Source organism: Epargyreus clarus, unplaced genomic scaffold, assembly GCF_041222505.1.
Source record: "Epargyreus clarus isolate Ecla_fem2 unplaced genomic scaffold, WU_Ecla_fem_2.2 ptg000004l, whole genome shotgun sequence".
NCBI classification, from domain to species: domain Eukaryota; kingdom Metazoa; phylum Arthropoda; class Insecta; order Lepidoptera; family Hesperiidae; genus Epargyreus; species Epargyreus clarus.
In genome coordinates, this window is record NW_027332212.1 from 5,086,825 (window position 1) to 5,113,658 (window position 26,834).

Sequence of the window (26,834 nt, forward strand, 5' to 3'; positions counted from 1 at the left end):
ACATTGATTGTGAGCAACTTGTCAATTTTGTATATTTTTAAAATAATTAATTAATTAACTCGCGCGGCCAACTGCGTTACGTATGTACCTATCAAAGTGAATCCAGTCCCTGATGAGTTATTATAAACTGTATGACGCACGTGGTTTAGTACAGTTAGCGTATGATCATTATTTAGCTATTATCATGAGAATGAGAGATGGATTAGGTCACAATCAGGCATTGTATTGCAGACACAATCTGCATTTGCATTTTACAGGGCGAACATAACAATTTCTTGTAACATATATGACATAAATAGGATTGAATCATAAAATCATCTGTTGTAATGTTAAACAACTTGCGTTTTTACTTACGTAACCAACATTTCATACAATAACAGTGGTACATTGTATGTACATTATATTGTATGCAGCTAGTAACTACTTATAAACATCAGTAACTAAACCAAACAAAACATCTTACTGATCCAAGGCTTAACTATCCTTATCAATCAAGTTAGAGGCCGTCACATAAATTTGTAAAATCAGATTGTTTTTCCATATATTTGGAGGTGATAGACCTTCTGTGGTTCAAATCCGGCAGCACCACCGCCACAACTATTTGTGCCTCATAACAGCAGTGTTGAGCGCTGCTGTGTTCTGGTTAAAAAGGGTGGTAAGGGAGACATACTTTTTCAAGGCGTTCCATCTTAGTTCTCATGGGTAGCTGCGCGGATGTGGCAAACTCGAGGTCGGAATCTATTCTTATCTGGGTTGATTACAGATGGCAACGGGCTGCAGTGGATACTGTCATGATGGCAAGTGGCTACTTATCATCATGACTGCATGCTCGGCTGCCACTCCTATATTATAAAAAAAAAATCAAACGAAAACTCAGCACTCAGTTACTACACTTATAAAGCAAAATATTTGTATTATGTGTATTCCACTATATTTGCATTCGTCGGTAATTCTGTGTACTGCAGAAACTGTAAAATGTATAATATGGAAGGAGAGATGCGAGCTCAACTTTAACCTTTGCTAAAATGATCACTTACGAGGATGCAAACTTAAGATATTGAGAGTTTAAGATGCTGTATTTTGAACTGGTGCTTTCCTGCGACTTTGAAGTTGCTTAGTTTGCTTATTTGCTTATGCCTTTTGTTAGTAAATGATCAATATATATTATGTTTCGCTTAAGTACCAAAGATCGACCCTTGGCTGACGTAGCTGCTTAGTAAAGAATCAGTCGACCCGCTAAGGATATAACAATCTTTAAAATTATCAAAAAAAATTAAAACCTCGCCATAACGAAAGTTCACGTGTTTTATTAGAACGACATAGTACAATGTTTCTTTATGTAAAATTTGCACCAAATGATTATTATAAAAATCCTAGTGGCACTTTATAATTCATTATTAGTTGATTATAAACAGTCAACCATATCATATATTTCTTTAATGAGAAGACATTCACAAAGTGTAAATTACTAATATAAATTGCAAAATAAGTTTAACTCGTTCAAGATCCTCGATTTTCATTCCTAAATCCATTTTGTATCAATCCGAAGTCATAACAGCTTAAAGCTTTGACTGAAACACAAATGATTAAGTGATTAAAAACATTGAACACTTCCCTTGCTAAGCAGAATGGCTCTAAATACTCGAAATATATTATATCCTAAAACCAGACCTTAAGTTGGTTTAAGTTATTTCAATAGAGAATGTAAAGCAAAATGGCTTTATATTTCTCCCTCACACATGACAGACGACGAGAGAGGCGAGTAGAAATGCCGGCATTTTGATTTACAATATATATTTAAACAAGTCAATAATTTATTTACACCTTGTAAACCTAATAAAATAATTTCATAAATGCAAATAATAATGGGTCATTTGATTGTTGAATAAAAATAGTCTGCAGAGAAATATAAGCAATAAGCATACCGTTCTAAGAATTTTCAATATTTGGAATATAAAAAATCGCCTTCGTATGTTATATCTATTTACCTGTGGCCCAACATGTATGGCGACATGCATGTCCTCAATATTCTTGGGTACTCTGACATGCGCATGTCCTCTTTCATCGACAGTAATTTTAGTTCCAGTACATTTGTTATCATGTTTCCTTCCTGATATAATATCACAATATTCTCCGGGTGGTAAGCCAGTCTGTTGAAATAATTGAAATTTGAAACAAGTGAGATTATTTAATTTTAAGTGTATTTTTTGTAGAATATCTGTTTGCATCATTGATAACGTATAACTTCGGTACCTAAGCAGCGTTAAAAATATTAAGAAGTTATGCTTTCAAAAATATTCAAAATATTCAAAATTAGCCCTCAAACGTAAGGTGAGGCTCTTATTCAATTTGTAGTTCATTACAGATTTAAACGTCCAAAATACCACTAACCATCAGATCGACTGCATTTATTTGCAACATCTCTAAAAACAATCAACAAACAATATTTTCACCTATATTGTCACGTTTCACATTTTCATTTCAATTTTACATTCATTTTCATATTGTTAATGTAAAAGTAACATACCTGCAACATTTGATCCAAATCCACATCATCTCCATTAAACGCTATGAATCCCATACCGCCTCTGCTGAAAGCGATCTGTTTGTTTCCATTGTCCCACCAGTGGGTAACAGTGGTATCCCTCACTGCGTTCCTGAATCCCACCATCTGATAGATCTGACGCCATCGGTGCTCGCAGACCCATCCGTTGCCGCATGTATCGTCCTGAGTAAATAATTATAATAATATTTTTTTATTTCGGACAACATTCATTATTTTTCCATAATAAGAATAAACTTATTTAAACAAGGAATCCCATTTCTACTACTCTTTATGGAGTTTTGTGGTAGAGTTTGTTCTGTAATTTTGTGTAATTTGGATGTGGATTTCTCCATCGGTTTATCCGTGAGCTTTTGTGATGTTTTATATATTACTCGTTCAAACAATGGATGCTATTTTGTACATTGAAGGCAGTGGAATCCTTTTTTAAGTTTTTTTGGTAGATTACGTTCTGTAACTTTGTGTAATGTGAATAGGGATTTGTCCATCGATCTGTCCGTGAGCTTTTATGATGCTTGACTGAAAGTATCTACGCAAATAGAGCATGCCAAATAATAGAGATATTATAGCCACATACATACTTTCATATATATGCTCGAAAACATTACCCTCCGCTGTCAGGTAAAAACATTAAAACTACAAAGCTCTTTTAAAACTTAGTTTACCAAATTACAAATCTACATTAAAAGTTCAATAATCGGAATCCTTTTCATTATTCCGAGAATTGTGCCAATTAAAGACCCATTTATGAATAAAGAACGACTGCAGTTATGAATAAGTAAGTGTGTCATTATTGTTCGTATTGTTAGTTATTACCATTAGTTTAGTAAGAAAACGTTTTAAATATTTTATACGTTCAAAGACGTATGCTACTATTCCTATATTTTAGAGTATGCAGTCCAAGTGTTGGTAAGTGGCTACTGCCGCCCATGGGTATCTTTATTCAATCCCAAATAAGATAAGATTCTTCATAGACAGACGCCTCTCAGACAGACGGATCCTTCGTGGTTAATGATGGTTAATGGTTTACGAAAAATGCTACATAATACAACTGGGCAAATGCTACGCTTCATAAAGATACAAAATACATAATACAAAAATTCAGAATATACATCTAAAATCATCATATAATATAAATAGTCGCGAGATCGAACCCAGGACCAGGTAACTGAAATCTGACCAAGGTGAAACACAGGCCATTAAACAAAGAACATTTCACTGTTTACTTCAATGCTTTCTGATTTGAAATTGAAACCTTCCAAGAACCCTTCTTATAAAATTTCTTTAAGTACATACAACACTTTAGAAATTTCTTTCTACAAATGGAATGGACTCTACAAACCTTTGAAGTAATAATTGCCATTCTATATTCAAAGATCAATCGTTCGAAGCCGTCCGCTATATTACCAAGAAAATTGTATTAATTACAGGTATGAACCGTTTGCAAGGAAAAAGAAAGAAAGAAAGAAAGAAAGAAACATTTATTCGGATAATTGCAACACAAATGAAATACTATAATGTAGGGAGACAAAAAAAAAAATAACAAAACAAAAGAAAAAAATAAATAAAAAATACAATAAAACAACAAAAGGACAATAAAAACGTACAATCAATTATTACAATAATATGTGTTGCAACGACCACGAAAAGGGACAAACTCAGCATGTGCCACGTGCAGGTAAACTGCGTCGTGGCTCTGATTTTCAGTTTGCCCCCTGCGTCTGGGCTGCTCGGACGGCTGATTCACACATGCCGTCTGTGCCTTTTTATTTGCTAGTCTTTATTATCGTTGTGATTCATAGAATTTGTGTTTATGTGAATTGACGAATACTGCGTAAAATGTTAACAATTATAATAAAGTTTTTAATGAAAGCAATATGGTGAGTACCTATTTCAGATTGTTGTATCTTTTAGTGTATAAGAATATATAATAATATTTGAGTGAATCATCCCAAATACCACTTTTTATTTCTAGAAAAGTACAGCAAGCCAGATGGGAACCAACCATGTACCCCCATGTTACGAGAACCCAGCGGACCACTACTATCGCTAGTACCGCGCCCGAAATATGACAACCTGCTATGATGCCTAAGAGCTATAAATTTTGGGTAAGTAAGGAAAACGTTATGTAAATATCTCAACTATTTAAAAGTCATATAATGTATTGTATTATACTTAATATAATTACCCAATTTGGAATTAAATTAAAATTAAAAGTTAGTTTAGTTAAGATTTTGTTTTTGACTTTCAAGTAATATAGCTTTATATGTATACTTAAATCTTTGTACTGTTTTTAGGCTGCGAAGAGGAGGAGGCAGGTTGTTCCAACATTTCGTGGCGCTGTACCGGAAGCTACCCCTGAAGGCAGCTGAGCAGTATGACGGGTACCATAACTTATCCGGAGCTGACCGAGTTCTGTCATGTAAATAATCCCTAGCCCAAGTAAGCTTATTGAATAGATATAAGGGTTCCTTATTTTTTATAACACCGAATATAAATGTGGCTAGATGTAGTTGCCTGCGGAGGTCCATTTTTAAAATGTTAGCGGCATTAATATAAGGAGTTACGTGAGAGCGCGGCGGAATGCTAAAACAAAAGCGTGCACAGGCGTTCTGGACTCGTTGGATGACTTTCTTTGTCCGTGCTAGGAGTCGTGGCCCTATGAGGGTATCCGCGTAGCTAAACTTAGATAAAACAAGGGCCTCACATAAGTTGATGCGTAAGGTCCCACTGAGGTAATTTCTCATACGGTATAAAACTTTTAATCTATAAAAGCAATTACGTACAATATTATTTATGTGCTTCTCGAATCTAAGGTTTTCATCCATGACTACCCCCAGGTTACGTGCCTCTGATACCCTATCTAATAATTCTCCGTTTAAAATAATAGATGGATTTTTACCACTAATTTTGCGAACCTGTGCAGTTGTTCCCATGATCAAAAACTTAGATTTCTTCGGATTTAATACTAAGGAGTTGCGTTCAGACCACAGAGAAATACGATCGAGTTCCGAGTTTAGTCTAGACACTGCCTCGTCTGTGTCACAAGGTTTAAATGAAGTATATACTTGTATATCATCCGCGTATATGTGATATTTACAATATTTTATATTATTTATCACATCAGCACTGTACAATATAAAAAGGAGAGGTCCTAAAATAGACCCCTGAGGAACTCCTCGCCTTATATTTTGAGATGTTGATTGACTTTTTATACCGCTATTGCTATTTTGAAGTTCGACCTTCTGAGTTCGATTAAAAAAATAACTGTTAAACCAATTTACTGTTTGAATACTAAGGCCGTAGAACGACAGTTTTGATAACAAAAGTGAGATATTGAGCGATTCAAAGGCACGCGAAAAATCTAATAGAGTCAAAATTGTTCCCTCTCCTTTGTCCTGCGATGTTAAAATATCATCCACTACCTGAATTAACGCGGTAGTGGTGCCTCGCTTCCTTCTAAACCCAGACTGATATAACGGTAGAATATTATTTGACTCGAGGTAACTTATTATTTGATTAGAAGCAACTTTCTCAATCACTTTCGAGAGGCATGGTAAGATGCTAATAGGTCGTAGATCAGAAAGCGCAACAGGATTGCCTATTTTCGGTATAGGCTTTACAAGAGCCGTCTTCCACGCCTCAGGATAAATACTTGTTTCAAATGATTTGTTAATTAAGGCTGTGACCGTCGAAAGACAGTTAGGTAATACTAGCTTTAGCATATCCAGTGAAATGCCATCACTTCCAATTGCATTGGAGCTTAGTGATTTAAATACTTTACTTACTTCAACTTCAGTGACAGGCCTAAACTGAAATGTATCTGACGAAAACCTACTGAATTCAAAAGATGTTATAAGTGAAAGTGGTACATCCCTTGTACCAGGGGCTTTCATAAAATAGTCATTAATCAGATTCGGATCATCGAAATGTGTAGGCAGAGAGTAATCGTTATTATTTATATGAATATGCTGCTTAATGTGCTTCCACATTATTTTTGGCTGTCTTAATTTGGAATTGACATAGAACTTAAAATAAGCGGCTTTTTCAGAGTGAATAGCAGTTCTTACAATATTTTTAAGATCTTTATAGTAAATTTTGTGTGAGTTTATCTTAGTGTTACGCGCTCTCACTTGTGCCTCATCTCGCGTTTTCATCATTTCTTTTATGTTATAAGTAATCCAAGGATAACTATTTTTGTTTTTTATATAAGCAATTTTAATCGGTGCATGTGCGTCAAAAACGGTTAAAACAATATCATTAAAGGTGTTGATTATTTCATTTACATCATCTAGTTTTGCTATGGAGTCCCAGTCTATACAATTTAAAACATCAATGAATAAATTAAAATTTATACTTTGTAACGGCCTGAACGCAACCCACTTAGGTTTGATACGAATTATCGGGACATCAATTACACACGTTATAAACGCGTGACTGCTCAGTTCCTTTATGTGATCAACGTTAGTGTAAGATATAGGTGCATTGACACATATCAGGTCCAGAAGTGTTTCCGAGCTATCTGTAAAATGCGTCGGCTCTAGCACCAGTTGTGAAAGATTGTTACTACTTAAGAATTCAGATAGCATTTTAGAATTGGCATTATTTTTATTTAAAAAGTCAATGTTAAAATCCCCCACCAGTACTGTGTAATCATATTGAGTAAAAGAACTCAAGGATTCACTTATAGCATCAAGAAATAATTGCACGTTTAGCCACGGGGGCCGATAAGCAGTCCCAACGAGTACAGTTTTGCCTTTAACTTTAATGCCTAGCCACATTTGTTCAATCGCAGGACAAATCGGATGTTCCAGTGTTTTCGCATTTATATCCTGTCGCAGATAAAATCCGACTCCTCCCCCGCGAGATCGCACTTCACTTGGCCTAGGAATATGCCGTAACCGGTATCCCGGAACTGACGGAGCGCGTCCCTCCTCACCTAACCGAAGCCACGTCTCATTGATTGCCATTATATCAACTGAGTGACGCATCATGGCTACTAAAAATTCGTCATGGTTGGTGCCTAAAGAGCCGGCATTCAACAAACCAACTTTAAGTTTACTATCCTTAATCATTTTTATAAGAAAATAAATCATAATAAGAAATTATGCCGTCACCACATACTAGTATGTTTATATGAATAGTCATTGATATTAATCGCGTTTTGAAATGAAAAAAGGTGTATTTAGTGGGCGAGAGGAAATCGAGTTTATCAATATAATAATATAAGTATGCAACATTAATATAGGATAATCTGTGGCCAAAAAATTGTGGATAGCTTACAAACGTTATTTTGCAACACATATTACAGTAACGAGACATTAAATAGACAACTATAAGCGAGGAAGATTCATAGAAACAAATAAATTCACTTCCCCTTATTACCAAGCTATGTATACCGCAATGTATAGTATACAATAATAAAAACTGCCAAGAAAAATAATACATAATAAAACATAATGGCTTTTTTTGAGATAATCTTATCAGAGACATAAAAGCATAGCACATAAGGAGTTTTAAAAATATATTTTCACGACACACAAATATAGTAAGAAAAAATATATTTTTTTGTGAATAGTTAAAAAGGCAGTATATAATTAGGAACATTATATGCAGCGACCAACAAGTTACAAGCCAAAAAATTTTTTTATGTCAGCATCTGTGCGAAAACGATAACGAGGCGTATCAGAGTCCCGACGCGCATATATGCATCCGTCTCGCGTCCACATAAAGCGCCATCCTTTTCGCCGTCCCTCCTCCCGTACTTTATAAAAAAGTTGCTTATTTGTTCGAGTGAGGCGCTCGTTAATATAGAATTTACGGGGCTCAGTTCCGACGATCAGTCCGGCGGTGTCCGCACCGCGACGCACGCGCGCTGCTTTTATCATTTCATCCCGCACCGTACGGCGCGCGAGACGCACTACTAAGGGCCGCGGTCTCGGCTTCCCGCCATCTGATAAAATGTCGTGTTTATGGCGAACACCTGCACGCGTCACACTTACAATATCGCGCTCCTCTAGCGAGACACCGATCTTGGTTGCTATTAGCGTCACAATACTTAGGGGATTCTCGCCTTTAGCTTCTTCAACACCCGATATCTCAATGTCGGTTAAAAAGGACGCTTGGTCGCGGTCATTAAGTTGACACTTTAGCTCGACGATGGTTTCCTCCATCTTAGAAGATTCTGAAGGAACGTTGGTGTCAGGTGCCCGCTGCTCAAGCATTGTAACTCGCTTTTCAACGTCACCAACCCTGTTGTTCAAGTCTCCTAAGTTTTTATTAATTTTTAAAATTTCTTGTTGGAAAGAGGCCATCTCTTGGAGGATGGTGGTAACCTGCTCTCGAATGAATTTAATGTCATTTGCGAGATTATTGTCGCTCTCGCAACGCCCTCTGTCAGCCGCTCCGACAAGCGCATCCGCCAACTCTGTATCCGTGCCACCCGTGCTGCCACCAGAGCTTGGAGTACCAATAGCTGTGACGCTTGCGCATGAAGCCTTGGTTTTACACTCCCGGCAATGCCATTTTGACAGTCGGGCATCACTGCTAAGTTTCACACATTGCTTATGGAATGCGAGTGTGCATTTTACGCATTTAACGGAATCCGACATGGACGCAAACCTCCCGCAGGCGCCGCACTTATTGGCCATAGTCAATTCGGTCTTATAAAAAAGTTCCAAGGTGTGATAATAGATGGCACTGTTACCGATAGTTGTTAACAATTAATTTAGGAGTTTCTTTTGTTTAAAATGTTAATTTATTTAATTTTGCAATAATATTAAGCACACATTTATGTCTTAGTTTAAAATTAAAATGTTCAAACCCGAAAAGCAGTTTTATTTACACAACACTTGTCCTCTAAATAACAGCTGATTTTGACGTGTCAGATTATCAACAGCTGATGTTAAAACTCGTATTATGTCGCAAGCAAAGTAAAGTACTTGAGATCACTTTAAATCCAAACACTATACGGCACTACACAACTGTACTGTCCACACAAACAAGGTAATAATTGGAATTAATGATAGATTTAAAATAAATTATCAATAACAACAGAAACTTTGCACTGTGACAGCCGGCCGAGCTACCCTCTACCCCGTAATTGCCCGTAAGGAGCATTACAGCCATTATTGTTAGAAAATTATTATCATATTAAAGATAATTTTTAATTAACCTAATAAACCCGTTTTCGAAATCATTTTTTTACTTTTAAACTAAATATAGAAATAAATAAAATAAAGAAATGAAAAAATAAAACGCAGATCAGTATAAACATAGAAATTTTATGGTGGTAGAATCCCCTGTGGTTCGACTCCGGCGCACCATCGCCACATCTATTTATGTCTAACTAGCTGACCCGGCAAACTTTGTACCGTCTCAAAATCTATTTATCAAATATATTTCATATAAAATATAGCCTATGTTACTCCTAGATAATGTGGCTTTCGAATGGTGAAAGAATTTTTAAAATCGGTCCAGTAGTTTTTGTACCTATTCATTACAACCAAACAAACAAACACAGTTTTCCTCTTTATACTATTAGTGTAGATAACAGCACTGATAAGCGGTGCTGCGTTTTGGTATGAAGTGTGGTAAATTAGACATACTTATAATTATACTTATGTACTTATCTTTTTACGATAGATCAAAACATCATTTTTTATTAATAGTCAGATACTCCATGATGGTGGAAAGATGACCTGTAATTTTACTACATTTTCCACTACGTGCCGGGTATGAAGAAGTGAGAATATAATTAAGAGCCCGTATCAGTTGGCAGCTTCAAGTGCTAGTAACAGCGCTTCATAAATTAATTGCATTAAACGCTAGTGTAAAGTGAGAGCTTAAACGGTGAAGGAAAACATCGTGAGGAAACCTGCATATCTGAGAGATTTATAAAAAAAAAAAAAAACTTAAAAGGTATGTGAAGTCTACCAATACGCACTTGGCCAGCGCGGTGGACTATGGCCGAATCCTTCTCATTCTGAGAGGAGACCCGTGCCCAGCAGTGGGACAGTAATGGGTTGATGATGTAAAGTGAGATATATTTAAATAAGAACGGGGGAGAATGCTCTTATATAATTCGTCATATTATGAAATAGCACAATATTAACTGTAAAGTAAAGAGGTTTAAAATTCAAATTACTCTGTTTTATTACGATGTTTCTATATAGTTATTGAATTGATGTGTTGTATATACCAAATTAATAATAAATTAATTAATCAATCAAAACTCTTGTGTGCGATTATTTTTAGGGACAAAAATATTCTACTTTCCTGTTTAATTACTACTTACTTATTTTCTAAGATTTACATTGTAAAGCCATCATCTTAGTGGTAACGGATCTGTAATTGACTTTAGGTAGCCCCTGTTCTATATCGAATGGGTTACAAATATTCTTTTTCGGCAGTGAGACTTACCTACCGTCAGTTGTACTGCATGCTCATTTACTAATTCAATCTAATACTATTTAAGTTCTCACCGCCTTGATGCTCGGCGAAATAATCCCTTCGTTGTTATCACTGGGTGGTCCTTGGTCGCTGTTATCGAAGAAGTAACTGCTCATGACCCGAGGTTCGCCGTACGGATGCGCCAACATAAATGCTATTGCTGCCTGATAAGAAAAAATATTAGTAATTATTGTGAAACAAAAAACGTTTCCTTAAAAAGTATAACGGGAAAGTTATGTAGCCTACATCACTCCCACAATTTAGACGAATCCGAAGACACCATAAATGTTCAAACCCGTCTAGCCATTTGTTTGCAATCCGCCACGCGCGTACACATTATGTAACATAATCCTAATACATATTTTATTTTAGTAATAGTAAAAAATACCTTAAAAAATAACCTCACAATGGATCCGAATTATATATTATTCATCAAGTACCTAAAGTTTCTTCAGTTAAACTTTTAATTTATAGTTAAAAATATCATCATAATTATTACATTATTTATATACATATTGCGGTTGCGCTACGCGCGCGGTGAATGCGTTTTAAAAACGCATGAATTCTTAACTTTACTTATATTAAGTATATTAATAAATAGACAATTCTATATTACAACGACATTTACCTTATAAGCTCTCGACTCTTTATAAGTCAGAACGTCACTGCTTCGCTGAGTGTCATGATTATCAATAAATATTAGAGCCGTTTCACTGGGAGATAAACCCCAACGCTCGCCCCAAGAGACCAGCCACTTCATCGCGTTGGAACCACGAAAAACTTTTTTAAGTTCATTACCCACCTAAAAAACAAATGTATGTTTATTTTGTGTTTAAGTAGACGCCGTAGTAGTAGAGTAGAACTGAGATGAAGGTACACGTATATCGTACCTGTGTGCCATAGATGGGTACTTAGATTCGCAAACCTGGTACAACATTTTAAATTAATCGAAAAATGTCGGTTATGTCAATATTCGGAGTGTCTTACATATTCAAACCATGCGCTACGACTACTAATGGTAAGAGATCACTGCCGCTCATGGATATCTGCAACTATCTGCACATAGAAAAGGGATTTGACTGAAGCCGGTCGGAACGCATCTGTGCGTTGTTGCTTTTGAGAACTAAGTTACCGAAACGAAAAACTTCTTCACGCTAGAAATAGGTGTGACCGTAGTACCTCCCAACAAAGTGTGAGTGGTACTTTAGTTTGCATTAAAGAGGGATCTAACTTTATCCAAATCATATATTATATTAAATTATCAAAGTCCTGAAATAACTAAGCAACCTAAACACCACAATTTTCTGTTAAAAATATAAATAAAAATTTCCACACTAACGAAGAGAAACCTCTAGAAATATATAGATAGTTTAGAAACGCTAGCTCAACATGTTCAAACACTTCATTTCCGAATTTAATCTCTTCCTCAGAAGGAAAGTCTGGTCATAAATAACGTAATTTCAAATAAAGCCCTGCAGACGGCGCCGGCACCATCCTTTCTTCTCATCGTTAAAGACCACGTCACACGGAAGACTTCAAGAATGGTAGTCAACAATTTTGTCTTCAATATATTATATAGTGTGTCATAAATTTTTAAGGTTTTTTTTTAAATGAAACATAGTCAAATGGTCTTGTTCAATAAGTATATTAGTAGCGTTTTACGCATAGTGAAATCTACCTCTTGTTAATTTTATGACTGTCGTTGTCTTTTCTAAATAAACGTAAGAGTCTATTGGTGAAATATTTCTCCTCAGTCAAACTAATCACCTTATGATAGCTAGTATACATCGTTTCTATTTATATAGATTCGTAATCTATTTGTATAGATTTGTTGAATATTGATTCTAAGTAAATTATTTTGGCGAATATTTGTAAAGCTCGTTTCCCTTTGCAATAATTGTTGTTTAATCTTCATCATCATTCCAAATCGAAATATTATAATGGTAATTATTGATTTTAATAAAAGATAATCAAACTTATGTACTGAAAAAAGAAGATTGATTAAAAATTAATCAATACACATTTATCACAACCAGTTTGTTTTGTGTTTTCGTGAGTTTTAACCTAAAGATTAGAGTATATGCCGTCACCCTTACACTGCGCTCACAACATCGTTTTTCCTGACAAGTTTAATTTGAGCAGCATTACGACTTCGTTACGGTGGAACAGCTTTACTTAGCCTACCTTTATAATAGGTTCAACGTGATTCGTCGATTACAATATGCGAAGTCACTGATCATTTTCTTCGCTAACCATGTTAAGATAAATTAATATGTAAAACGATGAAGCTGCACAAATTTTACTTAATTTTAGTTAATTGACAATAAACTGAAATTAATATTATGTGGGTATAATGTTAAATAAGGGAGTTAGATCATGATTAATAATTTTAGCACAAAGTTATCTATAAACAAATATATAAAGTAATTTCATTGTTTTAACGATACACCTGCGGTCATAAAATGTACAACGACAATGGGGTTGAACGGATCATTATAAAATAATAAGTACCTACATAATATGATAGGAATAATTTTATAATGAACTGAAATCTAATGTATCCCTCGTCCAAACATTAAATCTGACGGTTATATTTTTGGGATAGTTAGGTATCATGTTTACTTTCATACGGATTCTAAATTATGATGTACGTATGGAGTACACCGTCATCCTTTTAAAGCTTTAATTTTGTATGTTATAGAACGAACATGCAGTATACCTGATGGTCAGAGTCACTACCATCCATCGACATGTGTACTCAACCCCAGATTTGAGTATAGGTCACAAATACATTGCTCCTCCTGAAAACTAAGTTAGATCTCCTCGGATAAGTATATCTTTCTTACAACACCCTTCAAATCAGAACACAGCAGCGCTTATCACTGCTGTTATTGGGGAAAAAAGGCGTTTAAGAAGTACCTAAGAAACGCCCAAAGGTTTCGACCACCTTAATCTGTAGCATAATATTTCTCAGGATTTATTTGAGAGTACGAGATGTCTGTATCTCGTACTCGTACGGTCACGACCACTTTTCTCTTTTGTCCTTTTTGTCCTTACTTTACTCTTTTTACTACATACATTAACTACATTACTACATTTAACTACTCAGTCAACTATTAGCATGTCATATTTGATAAATGCACACTCACTCTAAATTCCGTGACGTCACCCAGACTCGTGTACTCGCTGGGCTTAATAGCCTCATTTCCGTAATATATGACTTCTTGATATATGTAAGGTTTCGTATTTGGAGCGAATCCGAAATCCGTGTTCAAGTTGTGGAGACGCTTGTATATTTCACTGAGATCTTTTGGCCACATGTGTTTTGCGGCGTCGACCCTGCAACATAGATACAAATTATGTATGTGTACGTTTAAATACCCTGTCCATTATTCTATTTAATGTTTTCTTTAATAAGATTGGTATAGCCAACGTGCATGCCGTTCACCGTAAGATGTAAAAGCTGTCCGTAGACAGCTGTTGTTAATAGCAACTTGATTGAAGTCCTGCCTGAGGTCGGCCACTAACTAGATAGGAACGTCGTGTGTTACCACATACTTCTCAAAGCGCTCTAACTACGGTAAACCGGTTTAGTAGATGTCAATGGACCCATAGTCAATAATAAGTACCTTTGAAAATTGAAAAATCTAGGCTAAGAGTAGTTTGAAAGACTTCAGCCCCTTTAAAAATGCTTTAGAGTAGTCTCAGTAGATTACTTATGTCAAGATGTATCTCCTTAGATTTCCAAACTTAGAGACCAAATTTCATACTACTAGGCTTTGCTATATACAATTTTATCATCTATAAGCTCATTTAACTAATCTCACTGAACAGCGCAAACAGTAAATAGTTCTAGTTAACTAGTTAGTTAATATAACAGTTCATTATTTTAATCACAGCGAAGCCTACAAGCGGGCTAATACAAGCGCTAATTACAACATGAATATTAATTACTTGTTAATCAAATTCCCAAATTAGTGAGTAATTTGCTTATAGATTACCTGAAACCAGCCACTCCCATGGATATAAGGTTATTTAAAAACTCGCTAACTTTGTCAAGAACGTGCGAATGACCAAGGTTAAGATCTTTGAGGCCTAATAGTTGGCAGGATCGTACCTGCAATTAATTAGAAATTGTAAAAACAGGTAATAATTTTTCGTTATTGAATAATTGATTATGAACATTTAAGTGAAAAAATAGCACGCTTATTATGGTGTTTGTTTGTCATTGATTTTGAATATTCTGAGGTAGGTAAGGCAGAAGAGATATAAGTGAGCTTCAAGTACAAAATCATTTTATGCAAAAGTGCAGTCACGATGCATTAGTATCCATTTATGTAAAACATACAGTTTTGTTAGTATATAAGTACGTACGGCACTGCTTTTGTAACCGTTGACTGACACCGACATCTCTTACTTTTAATAGGTTACATAGGAAAATATAACGAAACATATTCTATCTAGAATGTTAATTAGAAGAATAAAAATAAATTATTATAGACAAAAGTACGGAAGATAGTTAGATAAACCGCATTACACTTATTCTAAACACATCATACTCACCTGCACGTATTAACTGATAAATTACCACAACATACACAAAGAAGCATTATTACTGTGTTAACAGTAAAGCTGCATATGACTACCTAGTAAGGTACCTTAATACCCAATGTTAATACATTATATACAATAAAATATACCTTTTATACACTGAAATATATTTAAATATACCTCAAACCTGCTACTCCGAGGCGTATAAGATTATTGAAGTAATCAACTATTTTTTGACGCACGAAGGGAACAGTTTGGTTCAAATCTTTGAGGTGCAGTAATTGGCAATTACGGACCTGAGTATTTAAATAATTCTGCCATATTATACTATTAAATTAAATTATCTACATAGTTAAATTAAATATCTATATCTATAATTCCGTTAAGTCGTTGCTGAGATACGAGTATATCGAAAATAGTAATAATAAAACAAAATGGGAGTCAGTCAGTTTATTTATAAACATGTGCCTATATTGAACGATATTTGAATGATCAGCAATAAAACTATTATTGATTCTATTTCTATAAATATACGAATCTCTTTATTATTACGTCTTTGGTCTTCATTGTAAACAAAGTTATTTATAATACATTGAGGATTTACCTGTTTTTTTTTCAATGATAAGAACAAATAATGTTAAAGCCCACCAGTGGTAACTGCTTTTGCTTGCTTTTTATACACGTTTCTTTTTATAATCCAATATAATATTGAATTTCTCCTCCATAAAATTGTCTATATCCTTGAATATTTTCTAAGCTAACGTAACCGTTTCAGTAAAACAAGAGGTACAATCACAAGTAATCGATAGAAGTAATTGCCGTCGTTTAAAATTACAAAGGTTTACCACCTTTTATACGAAATGGTAAATACAATTTTATTCTACTACTACCAACAAAATATTAGTTATAAAATCTAGCGTGGCCACGCTATTTCATCCTTAATGAATCATAAGTGAACAATTTATTATCTTCCTCCGCACATTTAACCAGTATCTCCACAATGTCATGATATATGTTCTACGTTCATTTACAGGAAATATACTTCTAACGATAAAATAATATTCTTAAGTTTATGTGTGTGTCGTACATACAAGGTGTTTTAAAGTGCTAAATAAATTAAACATTGTAATACACTTATCGTCAATCAATCAGCATAAAATATTATAATTTTTAAACGAATATTTTCAACTTTTTTTATAATCTTTATCAAATAGATACTTGTTGATGTTACAAAGTAAAAGTAAGTTTGTCATATGTGTGTCTTTTAACACAAGAGCCTACCAAATTATTACATTCTCATAACAAACTATACTAATTCTTATTTTTTGTTTAAATATTTCACATTAAATAATAGGTTAGTCTCACCTGAACGGCATCGTTATAATTGTTTATGTCGCAGAATGGATAGTGGAAATGTTCTTTCGAGTAAGGCACAGCTGGATAAGAATAATCCGCGAAATTCGCAGTACTTCCACCAGTGCCTCTGTTATCCTTATGATCACCTGTCATGTGATTTACAACAACATCTGCGTATATCCTGAAATATAGAAATTCCGTTATAAAATGCTTGATTATACGAACCATCTTTTTAATTCATATGGGCTTGAAATCGACTTTAATTTTATGGTAAATCTGATACTCTATAAGATTTTAAATTATAGATATCTATATAGAAACTAGAAGCCTATATGGATTAAGTGACTGCTTACAGATATACCACCCTTGCATCAGCCTCACATTAGAATACTCTTAAATTCGTTTCAGAAGTTCTGATATCATTCAGATTGTACAAAGTTCCTATTGACTTCTCGGATTAACTAGTAAAAGTTAAAAATAATTAATGATTCATTATTTTTCACTGGACGCTCTTTGTTAATTAAAACTCTAGTTTCCGCTAGCTCTATATTAAATATAAAAATAAAAAAAATATTGCATATCTTACAATTACCAATGAAATATTTGTATATGTATCAAACGTTACTACGATAAATTTTATTTAAAATTAATATCTTTATTGTAACATAAAATACCTCTCGGTATTATAAAACAAGTCTATTCTTCCACGCGAGGCCAATGCCGCCGGCGACTTCTAACGACGCCTCTGGAATCCGAAACGACTCTTTTGTTCCTGCGCTTCTCGTGCACAAACATGACCCTTAGACAGATTTAGAGCCAGTTATGTAACTGGTATAAATGTCTTGTAATCCAAAAACTACCCATTAGTAAAAAAGAACTACTTTTGAATAAAATATCACTTGTTTCTATGAACATGGTATATATAAATAATAATTCAGCGGCGCCACACTATTCAGAGCTGCTGGTTCCAAAATAAAGATTGCCCTAATGTTGTCCAAACCTGCGATAGGAATGGAACTAGAAGAAGAAGAAGAAATAAACCAGTGGTATAAACTTTGACACGTTAGAGCGAGCCAGCATCATTTTTTATGGAATAAATTAAATTAACACACACGCGTGCGTTTCCGTCCATGCTTGACGTCGTTTCTACTTTACCAATACAGAAGTATAAATGTATGTAAAAGAAGTGCGATTTAGAGAAAGTCAAATTCCATATGGGTGCATAACAAATTTATTAAATTGAATAACTATTTATTTATCAGCCTATTACTATCTCATTCATGGGCATAGATCTTCTACCAGAATAACAATCAAAGCGCTAATCCTGAGCAATAAAATCGGGTAATTTCGACTTAATCCACCCTTAAGAAGAACACAATATTTGTCTAATAATAATAATATAACACGTATTACATTTCAAATCCGAAAAAAAACAATAGCTTATTTATTGAAAACACTGTGACCCGTATTCAGTTGAATGTATCAATGAATTTCAATCAATTCTTTCGTGAATATCAAAAATAACTGGAAGCGATCCCATGTAATCTCACATGTCGACCTCAAAGCCACAAATATTATACCGGAAAATCCGAAATGCATTCCGCCTGCGTCCATCGTTAGCCGGATAAGGATTTAAGTCTTTTAACAATGGAATTCATAAAGCTCTTCACCATGTGCTTTTAATCATAGGTGAGTTATAAAACAGTAAGGAATATGCTAAGGTAGCTTTTTATAAATTGCAATAGCTCCGGTGCGCCTTATATAAAATAACATTTATACAAATAGATAATAATTTTAGGTGTATAATTATTAAGTAGAATGGGTATATATATATATCAATTAACGACAAGTAATCCTTATTTATTAAAAATAATGTGTTGTGCGATTTTTGATGTCTTCTTCTTCTTTGTCTCTATGCTGTACATTTCCTCGATACTGAGTGCTGGGTTACGTGACGTGTGATCACCAACATTATGACTGATACGAATATACTATGATATAATATTATGATAGAGTTCATGTTTATGATTCAATATGCAATTGAAGATTGCGCTAATGCTAAATTCTGTTACCTAGGTATATTTTATCTTAAATTAGATAACTTAAAGTCGATGCACTCTACATAAATCGACCTAGATTAAGTTTATTGACATTAATCATACGATAATGTAATTAGTATGGATTATTTATGTGATTTATATATTGATGCAATGATGTCTTCATTTTGTTTTTTTGAAATTAATTTTTCAAATGAGCATACAATATCTGTTATCTAATAGGTATTTATAAATATATATATAGGTAATTAACTTCAAATAAGGTTAGTCTTATGAAGTCGGGCTTACATATTGGTACTAGTAAAATCGTTAACCATTTCGTCATGATGTGCTACACTCATAAAGGTTGTTCATTATGTTGTCTGTCTTTCCGAATTCAACCCAAGTTGTGGAACATATCCTTAACCTTTAACCCTTCTCATTGAAACAAACCCACCTCGTAACAATGCGACGCTTACGGATTGAAGATTTATTGTACTTATTTATTTATGTAAACAAGTAAGTAAAAGATGACGCTTTTTGTGGATTGCTGTAGCTTTTACATAGGTACATAAATTACCCATTTTGAGCTATTACTGCCTGGAACCCTTTGCGCGTTTCTATCCCAGGCGGACAATAGTTAGTGGCTATAGCACCCATGGGTATCTGTAATCCGCAGGGGCATTGCCTCTGACAACTAAGTTGGAACACCTCGGCGGAACACAGAAGCGTTGAATACTGCTTTTATTAGGCAGTAGGTGTAATAGTGCCTGTCCCTTTAGTCTCGGGACTAGAATAGGGCTACAGTATCCCCTGCCTGTCGTATGAGGCGACTAAAAGAGGGCTTCTGGGGTTGCGGGCGGCAAGAATGGGAGCTCGAACCGTCCAGCAAGTAACCCCGGGAAGGTGTGTGTGGCCGACGGTGTGTGTGGCCGCATACCGTTGTAAACGCTAGGTGTGTGGGAGGAGCGTTAACTGCTCCCCCAGGGAAGAGCCCGATTGGGGCATCGAACTCGGAGAACTCCTGTTGTGTTCCATCGGAGATCCCGGAGTTCTCCGCCAAGCGCCGAGGACGGCCACCGGGGGGGTTTTAGTGCGGTAAAAATCCCACATAACCCGGCGTCGCACCCACGTCGCCGGGTACCTTTTCAAGCTTTCCCCCTCGTAAACAAAAAAAAAGGTTCTACCATCTCCATATGTCAAACCAGCAGTCTTTCCGCCACGTGAGACGGTCGTGTTTTGTAATTCAATCAAAGTGCAATTTTAATTACTAAGTACTTGACAACGGAAATCGATTCGAATCGGGAAAATTATCCCTCCGCCAGCTGATAATAATTTTCGAGCAATTTCGTGAGATATTATGTTTATGATAATATTAAAATTAATTATAATCGCACAAGATATGACAATAATGATTTCCCTTACGATTGGAAGATTAATCGAATAATTATGTCATCACAGATATATATATATTTGCATAATATCTTGTAACTTACCTACAATACATCATCATCCCATTACTGTCCCACTGGTCACAGGTCTCCTCTCAGAGTGAGAAGGACCAGGCCATAGTCCACCGCGCTGGCCACGTGCGTAATGGTAGACTTCACATACCTTCGAGATTTTTTTTAAATCTCTCAGTTATGCAGGTTTCCTCACGATGTTTTCCTTCACCGTTTAGCAAGTGATAATTAATTTCTAATACGCACATAACTTTGAAAAATCAGAGGTGCGTGCTTGGGATTTGAACCTCGGACCCCTCGATCGAGAGGCCAAGTTTCTTAACCACTAGGCTATCACTGCCTTAATACCTACAATAACTTAACTGCAAAATATTGAATGACATTGTAAAACTATGTACCTACTTAACTGTAGACATAAATTGTCTCATGTATGACCTTACTTTTCTCTATTAATCTATTAATGGGTGCAACGTAGATAACATTATTACTACAGTTTATATAATATATTATAGGTTGGATGAGAATACTAAAACCATTGTATTCATTAAAATATTTTATGCATTACTTACTGCACTGAAATGGCTTGCATTTAACATAATGCTAAGCTCTGCAATTACCCTATCTTAGATATGAATTGTATAATTGTTATTCGTGTTCGTCACTTTTTACCTTGACAACGGACATTTCAAAACAATAGGTATGTGAAAATAAAATGTGAAATAAGAGCTATTTAAAGCCTTCTCACAAAACAGCATCAGAAAATATGAAGAACAAAGCAAAGATTTTTGAACTTGACTGAAAATAATGTTACTGTTAAAAGTTCTCACTGTATTAAATTCGATCAATTATACTGTTAAATAAATAAACCCAAAATACTGTTAAATAAATAAACGCAAAATAGGACTTTACATGTTATAGAAAACACAGAAAACAAGTTAAGGAATAGATAGTTGCATTTATAAGTGATATAAATTCGTCAAATTGACCGGGAATCGAACCTGGGAATTGCCAATGTAAGAGACCCGTAGAGACAGCAGACCGGCCGGGTGCTACGGCGCATTCGTAGCTAAACTCATGATGTATAAGAGGTAGGTACCTAACACTTACTTTACATAGGTAGGTAGCCTTAAAACGAAACGACATGATAAGATCTGAAGCTATTTCATTAGCTCAAGCTCTTAGGACTTCGAGCTCTTTACACTTAGGTAGGAACGAAGTTTTCATTAAGTCGAGTAGATTGGGGTATTCATCCCGCATATATTCTAGTTGATTAAAGTATTCATGGTACATTGACGTATGAAAGTAGTAACTGCAAAATCAGTCACCACCACAATACTTCTATGTCACCCTTTATCGCAGTAATTTCACTACATTGATGACGAAATTAAGACCAGCTCAAAATAATGCTCTCTACATTCATCCAAGTACTAGGTTCCACTTAATAGCGTAATATTACCTTATAGCAGCCATGGACGCACACAAAGTCTAGTACCAAAATCACCCAGACTCATAGAAATTAAAATGATAACAGATAGACTTAATTCAGCGTCATACAAATTTTGTGATTAAACAACTTTATTAAGTATATCTTGCGGCCCGGCCCTAATTAAAAAGTTTTTAGTATACTCAATTTGAGAAACTTCAAGGTTCGGTACTAACAAGACATTTGCGTGTAATATAACACAAAATAGAAAAAAAAAACATAAGCATGAACAAAAAAATAAACGACTAAAACTCAAACCTTCAAATATGTACCTATAGTCCGCGTAAAACTGCTAGTCCGCTCTGAATATACAAATGAATCGCGTCGCCATAGTAAATTGTATGACTACACCTGCTCGCAACAATTTCAGAGCGGACTAGCATTTTGGCGCGAACTATACTTAAAATTTGACATGTAGGAAAATAAGCCGGGTAAGTGCCTAACTTATTCGTAAGTATGATCTATGAATACTAAATTAGTCTTACCTGACTCCAACTCTGTTACATCTCGTGGTCATATTCAGAAAATCTTCAGCATTACCAGACCGAGTTTGAAGTTTGTAGGACATCACTTGGTATCTTTCGTACCAGGTTCTCTTGCCGTTGTTTAAATGAATAATAACATTTTCTGAGGATGGTGAGATCTGAAATTAATTTTAAAATAAACTAGGTATTCTGGTTTCAAGCGTGTGCTAAAAAAAATTACCTTTCCGAGGCATTCCAGCTTAGACCTCAGGGGTAGTGGCGCGTCTGTGGCCGACCTCAGATAGGAATCTAACCTTATCTAGGGTTGATTACATATATTCATGGACAGCAGTAGACACTTACGATCAGATGAACTGCATGCTCGTCCGCTATTCATATATTTAAAAAAAACTTAAAGCTTCGACTGATTTGCCATGTAATTATTTTACAAAGTATTTAGCAAGTGTTAACCTCTGCGAACTGCTGTTATCTGGTTTGAAGTGGTGATGAAAACTCCTATAGGTACGTAGCAGCCAACGTATACTTCATAGTCTGCAACTGTGGCCGATTGTATGTAATGTGTATCTGGGGTTGATTGCAGATGATCACGCTCGTTTGCCATTTTTATATTATATAAAGACCCTTTGTTCTAGGTTGTTAAACAAGGTACCCTTAATATTACAGTTCATTGTAGGGCTAAGTGAAAGTAATTACTTTAAACAAGGTGAATAAAAACTTTTCATTATTGTGGCCATTGATCTATAAATATAAAGATCCGCCACAAGCGGGCAAAACTTGAAACATACAAAATACGGCAAGTGATGTAAAACGACTCCAGCCAAGTCCAGTCGCTCTCGCGCGGCGTAGTAATACACACGAATGTCACTGAACACGTTGAACGTCATTATTTTGAATTTAAAGCCTCAAAATGCCTTCTTGTGCAATGCGTAAATGCAAAAATTATGCTCGAAAAAGAAACAAACTTCATGGAATCACCTATCACACGTAAATGAAGAGAAATTATTAAATTTTGTTTATTTTTCGTGTTCGATCCGCCATGATTACGTGAGTAACCAGAAAGAGACAAAGTATGTTTTTGTCAATGAAAGTGATAAAGACGCAAAATGCATGGTCATAGATCAACAGAACAGAAGTGACATTTTATTGAATCTGACGATGTTCATATGTCGTATGTTATAGTTTAAGATCCCACTGCTTAATTTTTATATTAGTGTGTTTTTAGTCAAAATATAACATTTTATGGTTTATTTTAATAAAATAAAATCGATATATGGGAAATTCTGTATCCTAATCTTTAAATTTCCTTCGATACCTGTGGTAAATAATAAAAAATATTACCATAAAATTTATATAGGATAGTATACGGTATTTTAAAATTTCTTTAATTGAATATATATTTCAATCATTAAGGTCGTATTTCTTCCTTAACCTAAACATAATTTAATAAATAATCTTTGTATAGCCAGAAATTAATCCTCAAAAAGACCACGGTAAAATTAGAATCTTATATATAAAATTCTCATGTCACAATGTTAGTTACTGTACCTACTCCTGCGAAACGGCTTTACTGATTTTCACCAAAATTTATATGCACACTCAGTAAGTCTGAGAATTATATTTTTATTTAATAATTATTTATTTAGTTAAACTGTACTATAACATTTCTACGTAAACGACGTACTAAAACTATTATCGACAGTTTTGGACATTTTTTACCTTCTGTTCCATTATTTCATTGTCTTTGACAAGCATGCGGATCAATGGGATAGCCACCATACGTCCCGTTTTTAACGGGACAGTCCCTTTTTCCGATGCTTCGTGCCGTTGTCTCCGAAATGAACCGTTGCCATTGTCAATTAAGTAACAGTATATAGTATAATTATGAAAAAAAAACATGGGGTGCTCCATTTACCAGTTTTGTAAAAAGCGCCCCACATTTTTTCCACAATTATACTATTTACTGTTCCTTAAATGATTCATAGATTGAAAATTATTTTCTACTTTTTAGTTAATTTTATCATAAAAGCGTGTTTTTTAGTATTTAACTATATTTTTTCAAGTAAAAAGTATTTGACATAAAAAAATCGATGTCCGGTTTTGACTGAAGTAATCATTGGTCACTATATTCCATGGTCAATATTTACGTTTGCGTAGACTTGAAACGCAAGGTCAAACACTAGTTGTATTTTTTTATCACATTGTTCTAATAGCTCTGTCCTTTATAGAACATTTGTCTATGTAGTAAAGGTAAGTAAAATAAAAAACGTGCATGTGTGCTATCAAAGCAGTTTCGCTCAAGTTTTCTCTTAAGTTAGCGGGCGTATAACGTGTCTAGTATAAAATGTCATTGATTGTGGCTTAATTTTAAAATCTAAGCGAATGAGTACTAGGAATATTGAAGTACCCATATTTTAAATTCTTATAGTAGGTGTCTACCCTTCTCTCTATACAAGATTATTCTACTTTAGTGGGTAGGAATATATTATTTATTATGTGGTAGATACAGTCCAGATACTTCACATTTGCTTCAAGGCTTTGCCAGAGGCTCTTATTGTTTCATAAATCTACACAACAATAACGTAGCAACTTAGCACCTATGTTATTCAACACAAGGCCGAAAGTCGTGATTTGTAGCGAGAATGCCTAAGATATTTGAAATTTAATATCCAAACTCATAGATAACAGTAATGTTAATAATGTATCATGTAGGTACATGTTATGTTGTGGCTTGTAGCTACGGTAACGGTGTTTTAGTAAGTAATTGTGTATGTACGCTACAAGTACGTACATACATAAGTACCTACCTATAGGCAGTAGGTATTGTTGCCTAAATATGTCTGTAGGAAAGTTTCGCGCGTCTGTACCTACTTTTAAATATTTACTAAAAGATAATGGAAGAGGCAAGGTTCATGAAAATAATATTTTAACTCGCCTGAAATAAATGAGGTAAGATAACTTCGAAATGTTTTTATTACTTACTGCAAGATTGGCCACGTACCTACGTACTCAATATCTGAAATTACCTGAACGCCACCAAATCCGTTAGGTGCCAGAAACCTTTCGCATTCATCGGCAATGTCCTTCCATTTCCATTCAAACAGATGGACGATCGTCGATCTATCAGGCAGCTGATTAGTGCGGCCGTGATGGTCGGCAATCGTCGAAACGATCACCAAAGAAATTAATAACACTTGAAGGTACATTTCTGAAAGTATAAATCTGGATTGAGTCAATTCGATTTGTCTATTTTTCGAAGGTGGTAGAACTCTTTGTGTTTCGTCTCCGGCGGCACCCGCGCCACACCAATTTCTGCTTCATAACAGTTTTAGACGCTACTGTGTTCTGGTTTGAAGGGTGGGGTAAGGGAGACATACTTTTCCATCGTTCCAGCTTATTCAATCTGCATCGCATCTGCAACTGCATCGGCGGCTCTACTTGGCGCACTCAGGTGGGAATATCTAATCCTATCTGGGGTAATTACAGATATCCATTGGCGACAGTAGCCACTTACCATCATGACTGCGTGCTCATCTGCTACTCCAAAATAAAATAAAAAACTTAGATGTCAATATTGATTAATTTATTAGCTAAATTACCTATAAGTAACTGTAAAGAATAATATATGAACGAACTGAACTGCATGCTCGAGATCAGCACGCGAGTGGCATATTAGCCAGACTTGTAAGCACCCTAATATTCACGAATATTGTGCTTTTGCCAAGAATATATAGGGAATATCACACCACTAATGAGAATGTATAATAAGTACGCAACATCGAGTATAATACTTAATGTGAACATGGGAATATGTACCTAATCACTTTCTTATACAAGGTAAAGACTTACCTACTTAATTTGAACATAGATTCATTTTTCGCGAATTCCAATCAAACACCATGTCCCTCAGTAGTAAAAACGTATGTATGATTTACTTCAAATAGAGGTACTATTTGTGATACATACATATTACATATTATATGTATGCTGTTTATTTTTCAAGTCTAATACAATCGAAAATTATATCTTTACACTAAAAATTTTTCATCTGCACAATATTCACAATATTCACCTATTTATTACAGTAAATTTCATTCGCGACGTAAATTTGATACCATTAATTAAACTGGACTACATTAGCCCAGCTAGGGGGATAATTTGTATCTCATGTTTATGTATCTACAATGGAGCAATGAATTGAAATGCAAATTCGATACGAAATGCATAATAAGCTGAACAATATGCAGAGGTATTTAACGAGGGAATATGAAATACGCGTCACAAATATCACACGAGCATAAGTTAATAATTCCGTAATGAATGATAACCAGACATTTAACTATTAACTTTATTAGGGTACGGAACTCAAAGCGTAAAAACGGAACCCTATTACTAAGTCTCCGCTGTCTGTACGCCTGTCCGTCTGTCACTCTGAAACGGTAATAGAGT

At 34.9% G+C, this 26,834-nt stretch overlaps 2 protein-coding genes and 1 long non-coding RNA gene across 4 annotated transcripts; 1 reads left to right on the forward strand and 2 right to left on the reverse strand.

Annotated features, from left to right (window-relative positions):
- Positions 1 to 1,421: 1,421 nt before the first annotated feature.
- On the reverse strand, positions 1,422 to 25,612 carry LOC140757317 (alpha-amylase 4N). 2 transcript variants are annotated; one of them, XM_073092975.1, is made up of 10 exons: positions 25,412 to 25,612; positions 22,389 to 22,546; positions 16,931 to 17,102; positions 15,016 to 15,131; positions 14,164 to 14,353; positions 11,643 to 11,816; positions 11,047 to 11,178; positions 2,528 to 2,728; positions 1,989 to 2,150; positions 1,422 to 1,571 (listed from the first exon to the last, which is right to left on the reverse strand). In XM_073092975.1, exons 1-10 carry the CDS (start codon positions 25,589 to 25,591, stop codon positions 1,560 to 1,562), a joined length of 1,497 nt encoding a protein of 498 aa, XP_072949076.1. In that variant the 5' UTR covers positions 25,592 to 25,612; the 3' UTR covers positions 1,422 to 1,559. The 2 variants fall into 2 exon arrangements, with proteins under 2 accessions (XP_072949076.1, XP_072949077.1); XM_073092976.1 differs by lacking the exon at positions 15,016 to 15,131 and adding an exon at positions 15,746 to 15,861.
- LOC140757319 (uncharacterized) lies at positions 4,030 to 6,423 on the forward strand. The gene is made up of 3 exons (XR_012103956.1): positions 4,030 to 4,443; positions 4,539 to 4,671; positions 4,861 to 6,423. It is a non-coding gene; the product is annotated as an uncharacterized LOC140757319 (long non-coding RNA).
- Positions 8,054 to 9,273, reverse strand: LOC140757318 (uncharacterized). The gene has a single exon (XM_073092978.1). The coding sequence runs from the start codon at positions 9,211 to 9,213 to the stop codon at positions 8,191 to 8,193; it is 1,023 nt and encodes a 340-aa protein (XP_072949079.1). The 5' UTR covers positions 9,214 to 9,273; the 3' UTR covers positions 8,054 to 8,190.
- Positions 25,613 to 26,834: the final 1,222 nt, after the last annotated feature.

Bases quoted from the DNA above. Each gene is read 5' to 3' on its own strand.
- LOC140757318 (XM_073092978.1), bottom strand. From the start codon at position 9,213: ATGGCCAATAAGTGCGGCGCCTGCGGGAGGTTTGCGTCCATGTCGGAT.
- LOC140757317 (XM_073092975.1), bottom strand. From the start codon at position 25,591: ATGTACCTTCAAGTGTTATTAATTTCTTTGGTGATCGTTTCGACGATT. The intron at 11,179-11,642 runs GTAAATGTCGTT...TTTTCTTATCAG, and splicing joins AAGAGTCGAGAGCTTATAAG to GCAGCAATAGCATTTATGTT. The intron at 2,151-2,527 runs GTATGTTACTTT...TTATTTCAACAG, and splicing joins ATTTGGATCAAATGTTGCAG to ACTGGCTTACCACCCGGAGA.